The sequence below is a fragment of the Quercus lobata genome, chromosome 12 (assembly GCF_001633185.2).
Source record: "Quercus lobata isolate SW786 chromosome 12, ValleyOak3.0 Primary Assembly, whole genome shotgun sequence".
Classification (NCBI taxonomy): domain Eukaryota; kingdom Viridiplantae; phylum Streptophyta; class Magnoliopsida; order Fagales; family Fagaceae; genus Quercus; species Quercus lobata.
The window spans coordinates 3703371-3713517 of NC_044915.1; the positions used below are offsets into that span (position 1 = coordinate 3703371).

General features: G+C 31.0%; 1 protein-coding gene across 1 annotated transcript; it reads right to left on the bottom strand.

The window, feature by feature from the left end:
* Positions 1 to 4708: 4708 nt before the first annotated feature.
* On the bottom strand, positions 4709 to 6287 carry LOC115971710 (calcium/calmodulin-regulated receptor-like kinase 1). Its single transcript, XM_031091725.1, has 3 exons — positions 6161 to 6287; positions 5842 to 6129; positions 4709 to 5370 (listed from the first exon to the last, which is right to left on the bottom strand). Exons 1-3 carry the CDS (start codon positions 6285 to 6287, stop codon positions 4709 to 4711), a joined length of 1077 nt encoding a protein of 358 aa, XP_030947585.1.
* Between the last annotated feature and the right edge of the window lie 3860 nt (positions 6288 to 10147).

The following is a 10147-nucleotide window of genomic DNA, read 5'->3' on the forward strand; positions in this document are numbered from 1 at the left end:
CTTAATTATTAGTATTGCAATGTACGTACATGGCATTGCTCTACCTCCCAAAGACCATACTCCGTACATACCAAAAATTTGAAAAAAAAAAAAAAAAAAAGTAGATACACGATGTTCATATTTTGTAAAATAATGTTCTAGAGATATTAGAAGAAGAATAAGAGACAATCATTGGCCTACTTTAAACGGCAAAGAATATGCCACCGCTTACTTCGGGCCTAAACAAAACCAGGGAGAGTCCCAGTATGTGAAAAACCACTAAGAATAGAAACCAGGGGTCAGTCTCAGTTTGCTGCGTGCAACTTGGAAGAGTTTGTTGATGAATATATCAGATAAGTTTCAACTTTTTGACGCCCAAATAGGGGCTTCCTTGCATGTGGGCCCATAATCCCTCTTACTCAAAACTGGTCTCTTTGCTAAATAATAATAATAATTATGCATACCAGATTTCAACAATTTATTAAGGTATCATTCTTCTCCCTAAGCTACTCTCTCTCTCTAGAGGCTTCTTCTTGCTTATTATTATATTCTTTGTTCTTGAATGAGACAATATGGGATGGGATTGGGATATGGAAACAAAATACAAATCAACCTCTCCTACCCCACATGGATACTATTTCTTTGGTGTTTCAGCAACTTTCTGGGGTGGAAACCACTCCTAATTTAATACCAACTTTTGATGATTTTCGTTTTCTCAAGCCCCAAAGTGCTCCCTTAAAATGTTTTTATTATATATTTATTATATGGGTGGTGATAGTTACACACTGTACGTACGGGGAAAATAACTAAAATACACGGTTTTGGTTAAAAACATGATTTCACCATTTTTCAACCACAAATGAAATTGTGTATTCACAAGTTACGTGTAATTGAACGTGTGCAACAATAAGTATAGTTATTATTATATGTATATAATCACTTTCTGTACGAGTCATTCTCTGACTTTACAGATAAGGCGTTGCTGTTCTTCTCAAAGTGTTCATGGCACACCTAATTAACTATTATTTTAAGAAGAAAAGTAGGTCACTGACATAATAATGCATATACATTCACTCATCTGTCATAGTCTTAACAATTTATAAACATCCTTTGACCTATTAAATAATGAGTGGTGTGCTAATTCATGCAACTGTAGACACGTGCTTCCATTTGATTTGAAGTACACATGCACGTACGTACTAATATGTACATATGTAGAATAATTTTTTTAAAGGTCATTGTATAAAGTTTTAACGAGAAATAATAAACAATGGATCATACTTTACGAGTGGCATTCAATGAAGCATCCATGCCCTAGGGCACATACTACAGAGATAATTAATTCTATACATATGTGAGTCCAAAACCAGACAAAGCCAGTTGTGTTTAGTGCTTCGACAGTCCCTACTAATAAGAAATAATTTCTTAATTGATCATGATGCTTTGCCAAAAACAATAATGTATATATTAGATATTTTAGATATTTTAGACCAATAATGTGTTTTCAAACAATAATAATTAGGTGTGTTAGATATTTTACTATTTTCAAAACAATAGTTAACTAAGGAATGAACGATTTGATTGGGAGCCATGGTTGACTTTTAAACAAAGTCCACCGGTGGCTAGATATAAGTAGAGTACTAGACCCTAGAATTTAATCTAAACACTAAAATAAAAATAAAGACAAACAAAACCTCTACTTATCTTGACGTAATATGTTTAATAATGAAAAATATTTTCAAGACAATCGACTATTTTTCGTGTTTTGTTACATTTTTTAAAATACTTCAAAAAAAATTCAATCGGTTTTTACAAAAATCACAAAAAAAATCTTACATATATATATATATATATTTTCTTTCTTTAAATTTTTTTTTTTATCATTTCAACTATCTCTTTTTTCTTACCAATAAAGGAAGTCTAATTGAAATTTTTTGTTTCGTAGAATAGCACTCAATGACTTTGGAGAGAGAAAGAGAGAGAGAGAGAGTGATACTAAAGTAGTAGGTGAATTAATTTTTAAAAAATAGAGGGAAAAAAAAAAGAAGAAGATACAAACAGGACATATCTAGACAGAAAATTTTTCTCCGATGACTAGGGCATGTCTTAAAGAGCCTCAGATTGGTCACAATTGAGGAACAAGTTTTGTTATAGAGTGGGTGGAGTGTGGATTGGGGGCAGTTGGGTCGTAAAGGGGGGCAGTTGTGGGGAAGTTTGTCTCTGGTGGTTGAGGAAACCTCAGTGGAAGGGCATTGGTTAAAAATGTTTTAGTAGACCATTACAGGGTGAGTATGTGCTGAAATTGTTTTAGGTCTGTTATGAATTACATCAATCGTTTTAAGTTTTTCTCTGATCTTATCAAATGAAATCATTTTCAGTTTGACCAAAATCTTCAAGTGTCCTAAATCTTATCTTGTATGATATATAAAAGCAGAAGCTGAGAGAACTTTTTTAAATCTACTGTGAATTACTTCAACCTATTTTAAGTTTTTTTTTTTTTTTTCTCAAATCAATTAAAATCATTTTTAATTTGGCCAAAATATTCAAGTGTCTCAAATCTTACCATGTATAATATATAAACGAAGAAGCTAGCTGAGAGAAATGTTTTAGGACCCTTATAAATTACATCAACCGTTTTTTAATTTTCTTTTATCTTTAACCAATTGAAACCATGTTCAATTTGACCAAAATCTTCAAGCGTTTCAAATCTTATTTTATATATAATATATAAAAGCAAGAGATAAGATTAAGCTCAATCACAAATCCAAATTAGATTTTAATTGTACTCCAAATTTATGTCAAGTGTCATTCTAATTGTCTTATTATTTGATGCCTAGTGTCTCTATATTTTAAATATATTCCAATTTCATGTCAAGTGTCATTCCAATGATACTAATTATATGTCAATTATGTTTACATGCAAATTCAAGTATCTAAACTTAGAAAATATAAAATAACTCATTTCGAATTTATTATCCCTTCTATGAGTTCTATCTAATATTATAAATATGTAGAATATGTTTTTTTTTTTTTTTTTTGACGAATATGTACAATATATTATTTGTGTGTATTACACTCCTACATATAGAGGGTTTATAAGCTAGTAACCAAAATGGGAAAAACATTTTTTTGAAAACTTTATTTATGCCGCTAAGCATTATTCTCTATATTTTAACTTATCTTCTTCTTCTTCTTCCTCTTATTTTTTTTATTTTTATTTTTTATTTTGAAACCTATATTCTAACTTATCAACTACTCATTCTTGTATTTTTGCTTATGAATTACATCTATGCTATCCAATCCACGGGGCAGGGTCCAGGAAAGAACATCGGGTATTTTTATTTTTTTGAGAAGCACATCGGGTATTTATATATGAACATATACTATTAGAAATTTAGGGCTGAACCTAGGATCAAGTGCAATGGTATTGGATCCCAGTAGGCTGATTTGACCTTTCTACATAAAATAATGTTTATACCAATTAAATTTGTGAATTCGATGTCTAATTAATAAGAATGATGAAAGGGTCTGCTTGTACAGTATGCATGTTTAAGCAATTTATTAAGAATAATTTCTATTGTCAGTCATACACTCTGACCTACTGATTTTCAAAACAAAAGACTCTGACCTACTTGCTATAACCCTATAATTAAGTTAATTTAATGAAAATTTAGGGTCCAAATTTTCTGAATCCACTATAGTAAAAATTTGCAAAACGTGACTACAACCTTCTAATGTGGGTGGAGAACAAGTAACCATGATCCAAAAAAAAATCCAACAAACAGAAATTGATGGAAATTATAAATTCTGTTTTTCCAATAACAATAAGAGTTTTGTTAATGATTGTCCTTAGGGCACTCCTTAATAATCTACTTTAGGAAAGTTTTAATACCACTTTTATGGGAAATGAAAAAGTTATCAAAATATTAATTACTTTTTTTTTTCATTTATCATAAAAACTTTCTTTATATGGATTATTAACCAGTGCTCTAAGAGCACTCGTTAGCATTTTCCTAATAATCATAAGGAGCTACCCGGTTTTGCCACAGGAATCATTAATTGTTAGTTCCCTATGTGAGAACCAAAAACAAGTGGCGATCGAAGAATTGAATTTTCCACTCATGCCAATTCCTTTGACAAAGTGATGAAAATAACAGGAGCTCAAACAAGAATAGACTTTGGACTCGTATTGCATGTGGGATAATTGATTGTCAGAAATTCCACACGGAAAGGGACTCTAAAAGAAGATGGATATAACTGTCCTTTACGATAGACCCAGTCCATGAACGCCAGCAAAATGGATTCTAGCTAGTATATCATCTAAAACATGTGATGATGTAAAACTACAATTTCTGTCCATAAAAAAAAAAAAACCTACAATTTCTGAATTTTATAAATTAAGAAAGAAAATGGAAAATGGTCAATTAATAAGTAAAAAAAAAAAATTTACCATGAGTTTAAAGAATCAATCTAATATTAGATTTACAAATAATACATTATTAGCAAGTATTAACAAGAACAAAACATACTTACAATTTCTTAAGTGTTGTACCTTAGTTTGTCCAATTAAATTCAACTGTATGGCTGCATATTTTCTTGAAAAAAGATAACACATTTTGTGCTATATTATTCAATACTTCGATGTAGCCATATGATTGAATTTGATTGAAAATTTTAAGATATAACATTTAAGGAATTATACCTATGTTTCGCTGCATTCTGTACAATTTTATACCGGCAGCTCTAATTGGAGTTGGGGTTTTATAGAACTCAAAATCACATCCACAATCTGGCTCATATCAGGTCTCCCTTCTAAATTCTCAAGTAATGCCAAGTTGGCTACACTAATCAAAGATAGTAGTTGCTCTAAATTTGCATCACCATTTAGTTTTGGATCCAACATTCTAGCCAAGGCCTCAATACCATTGCTCTTCCGGCACTCCTTGGTCCATTCCACAAGTGTTAGTGAGCCTTGTGTGGATTTCAGGCCCGTTATTAACTCAAGCAATAAGACCCCAAAACTATAAACATCACTCTTAGGCGAGACTAGGCCTGTACTAAGATAAATAGTGTCAATGTAACCAAATGAACCTTTTACACTAGTTGGAGTTTGTGAGCCATGTTCTGTGCCATAGCCCAACTTGCAAAGGCCAAAGTCAGCAAGCTTGGCATGGTTATTGTCAACTAAGAGAATGTTAGAGGACTTGACATCTCTGTGAATGATGGGTGGGTCGGCTTGTGAGTGAAGGTACTCAAGGGCTCGAGCAATGTCAAGAGCAATGTTCAACCGGTTAGACCATGTCAATATCCCTGAGAATTGGCCATGGTATGTGTGCATTTTATCAAAAAGGCTCTTGTTTGGGATGTACTCCAGTAGTAGAAGTTGTTCACCTGCTTAATTACAACTTAAAATTAGCTGCATAAAGGGTTTGTCATTGCAACCACATTACCATTTGGCAACAAATGTGTGAGCATATTTTGGTGAAGAGTTTTTGCATAGGCCCTTTAAATTGTGAACAGAAAAGGCCCAATTTACTCTTATTTGAGTTAAAACTTGATCAGAGAAAAAAAAAAAAAAATTATGATTTTGAAACAAGCAGCAAGAAGCATACGTCACTAACAATTGAAGATGGATCCATTTTATGCAAAGAACATTGGTCCCAATGAAAAAAAATTTGAACGGCCCAATTAGGACTAAGCCCAATATACTCGGGCTTAATATAGAGGTAGCATGTAGGCCTGTTAAAAATATTTTCTAACAAGTGCCGAAGGCTTAGCTGTTAGCTGACTTTCCTGGGCTGGGCCCTGAAATTGAAAATGAAAATAGGCTGATCAAAGATGTGGTTCTTCGTTTGGGCTTACCTTTGTCCAAGCAAAAGCCCAATAAGCCCACCAAATTTGGATGAGAAATTCTTAGCAGAACTGAAACTTCATCCAAGAACATCTTCCTGCTGCCACCCCTCTCCTCCATCACCCGCTTCACTGCACCAAATCTTCCGTCTCCAATCTCCGCAAGATACACGAAAGAAGTGGCTCCAACCCCGATTTGAAACTTGAAATCCGCTGTCGCCGTTTTCAACTCTTGGAGCGCATATGTCCTTATAACACCTGGGCAACACAAACTACGTGCAGTCCTTGAAGTTCCATGGTGTTGTTTCTGAACACTCTCTTTCTGATCATTTTTTTTCTTGGTCTTCTACGTAGACTGCCCACTTCTTTAAGACCATGTTTAGAAGAACCACCAGCAGAATAGCACCAATTATCCATAGGTTTCTTGGGTGGCTGGTGGAGAAACCAAAGAGCCACATGATGCTATCATTAATTTGCCTTTACTAGTGCTCGTGTACCTTTCTTTTCTTTATATCAACTTGTGCCCTATACCATTCTCCTGTTTGTGAGGGAGGAAGAGAGAGCTAGAAATGGAAGTGCTAAGAAGGATCAAGGAAGGAAATTATGGTGTACAGAAATGCTTTGAAGATTCATTGATTTGGAGCGTAGCATGACTAAGCTTGAAATTACCAAAGACTTTCTTATGCATGGGAATAATCAAAGGGTCTTAACTTTGACGTTTTCGTTTAATTTGTCCATTTCTTGTCAAATACAGAGTAGAACACAAGGTCATAGGATTATTACCCATACAAGACTTCTTAGATAATAAATATTAGGCCAAAATGCAATTTATACCGGCTAATTTTGCCCAAAAATCGTTTTAATCTCTTAAATTTGAAATTGGTCATTTTTAGTTTGATAAAGTTGTCCAAAAATTATTTTAATCCTTTAAGTTTGAAATTGGTCATTTTTAGTCCGAAAAATTTACCCAAAAATTATTTTAGTCATTTAAGTTTAAAGTTGGTTATTTTTAGTCCGATAAATTTGCTTATAAATCATTTTAGTTATTTAAGTTTAAAGTTGTACATATTAGTCCTTTAGTCCTTAAATGACTAATATGATTTTTAAGTAAAGTTACCGAATTAAAATGAACAACTTCAAACTTAAATGACTAAAATGATTTTTAGGTAAAGATACTGGACTAAAATGTCAAACTTTAAGTAAAAGACTAAAATGAATTAACCAGTGTAAATTACATTTTTGCCTAAATATTACTCTTGTGTAGTGCTAAAATGTTTTCTGAGGATGCAAAAGATCTTTAAGAAAGAAACAAATTTCTCTATATATAAAAAGAGCCAATCTGCAAGCAACAGTAATTTTGGTTTATTCAATCTGCACTCTTTCACTGGGTTCCTTTTCCTTTTTTTTTTTTTTTTTTTTTTTTTGGAAATATCGCATTTTGAACACACTTTTTATTTTTTATTTTTTTATCTACATATGAGTTATTACTCTAAATAAATAAAATATCAACACAACAAATTGTTAAAATATTTTCACAATTATTGAAGTGTTAATTCTTTATAAGCTAAAATAAAATAATAAAATATCATACTAGAACCAATTATAACTAAAAATAAAGGTATTGTTAAAAAAAAAAATGCGACATGTATAACGTTTTTCATAATACTTTCATAGCAAATCATAGGTGGTAAGTTGTTACTAGTTCTAATTTAAACTTACCAATGAAATTACTTTTGTCAGGGACAGAGTTAGAACTTTGAGTTAAAAGGGGCAATTTTACTGTTGGCTGTGTGCGGTGGTTTCTACCTTTGACTTTGCTACTACTTAACTGCTGAGTTTTTTTTTTTTTTTTTTTTTTGGGTAAGAACAAAATTATTTTTGTTTAGAATTTTTTAAAGGGCATGGTTGTATATTTTGGATAAAATTTGCTGATTGGGCTTAATTTTTTTTTTTAGTTTTACTATTGGTAATTTTTGTCATTGAGCTAATTTTTTTTTGGCTTGTATATTTTGCTTTAGATTTTAGATCTATAAATTTTTTTTACAGTCACTAAAATGAAGAAAATGCTAGAGTTACAAACTTATTTAAAAATTTTTGAGATAATAAGTAGTTATTAGTACGTAAAAAAATGATGTAAGTAATGAGCTCATATGCGAACCAATAAAAATTTGCTACAAAAACAGTTTGTAAAAAAGTTTGTGAGTATAGCATTACTCTTAAAAGAATCAATGATATTGTTTAAGGAGAGTAAAATGTAATTTTATAAAATAAAATTGCTAAAATTAGTACACACATATATCTAATAATATTTTTTTTTTAAAGGGGGGGCAATCCAACAGTGGCTCCGTCCCTGCTTTATTTTTGCCCACTAATAACAACTCATAACAACCTACTACTTTATAATTTGTTGTAAAAATGTTATAGACATAGCATTTCTCTTGTGAAAAATATTAAGACATTTTATTATCGTCATAATATTTTCACAACTACTAAAGTGTCAATTCTTTATGAGTCAAAATAAAATATAGCAAAATTATAAAGGTATTACGAAAATGTTGTACCAATATGTTGTGTTTCTAGAAATTTTTTTTTGTTTAGTTAACTTTGTTGAGCTAAAATTCACTATTTTACATATAGTTTTTTTGGATTGACTTTTTGTATTTTTTATTATATTTTTATTTTTACGCACCATTTAAGTAAAAACACATAGTTTTACACACACACACACACAAAGAAGCAAAAACTTAAGATAATTTCACATTTTATTCTTTATTTTCGGGTAGTTCACAATTCTTACTTAAACTTTAAAATCAAGCAATTCTCCCTTTAATATTTTGGAAATGAGCTAATATGTCATATTGTTATTCTCTTAGTTAAACCCTAATGAAAACTTATGATTCTTAAAATATTACATTGTGTAATGTCTAAAATACTCCCACTAAATTTTAACATTTCAAAATTTTATTTTTTTACTTATTTTGAGTTTTAGATGGTAGTAATGCTTAGAAAGTTGGAATGGTGATATAAGGTGTTTTATTTATTACCTAAAGAACATTGATTTTCTAGGTTTAAATCTTCAAAACTTATAATTTATATTTGATGACACATGCCTTTTGTTATCTTTTCTTTTCTTTTCTTCCCTAAAATGGGTGTTCATTAAAAACTATGTAAGCTAAACATTGCACCTAGAGTCATATAGAATGACAGAGAAGAAAGTATGAATGAAAATTTTTTATTGTGTATGGTTGAAGGTATTTGATGAAAATTTTCAATTGTAGTATATGACATCATTCATTATGAAAATTTAAATATTGCGACAATATCTTAGCAAAACTTAGTTGCTTATTGTTGGAAGATAATGATATTCATTATCATTCTTAGAAGTTTTTAATGAGTCAATATTGCCTTTAGTAAATAAGTACTAAGTAACTATTATAGAAAAATAGATATTCATATGTTAAATAGCTACCCTAACTCTGTATGTGACATAAATTTTTTATATATGTAGTTTCATACTTCTTCAAATACAAATTTTATCTTAATTTTTTCACTCAAGAGGTAGCATGTTGCACGTGCCACCCTAACTAGTTATTATTTAAACGTTGTAAAAGCATTAGCATCCGGTATCTAAAAAATATATCATTCTACCATCTCAAAAGCTATTTTATCTATTATACCATATTATTTTATAATACATCCAACATCCCAACTTTTATTTTACCATATAACACATTAAAATAAGGCCAAATGCAAAATTCACCCTCTAAGTTTCACCATTTGTCATCTTAGTCTTTTAAGTTTCGGTTTTATCATTTCAGTCCTCTAAGTTTTATTTTTTCTCAATTAAGTTCTCTATTAACCAGCCGTTAGTTGCTGCTGTTATTATTTTTGTGACTCTTTATAACTTTTCAATTTTCACCTATAGCTCTTTCTAAAAATAAATAAATAAAATCACCTACAACTTCTACGTCAACTTGGTTTTATGTCTGAGCCTAAACTGGGTCCAATTTGTATATAGCAAAAAAACAACCAAACCCACTTTGTTGGCTTTGAAAACCTCGCCAGTACTTATCATTAACTCACCAGAAAATTTCATACCCATAAGAAAACCCAAGTCTCTAAGCCAAACCGAAAACCTAGTCGTCATTATCAAAGTATCAAACCACCTAAACCCACACCCATCACACATCACATTGATCCTCCAGGAAAAAAAAAAAACCAAGAGTTGTCCATCATAACCTCTTGGTCCACAAATCCTACAACAACAACCATAATTAATAAAATGGCTTCACTCTGCAATAGAACAATGCCATAGAGG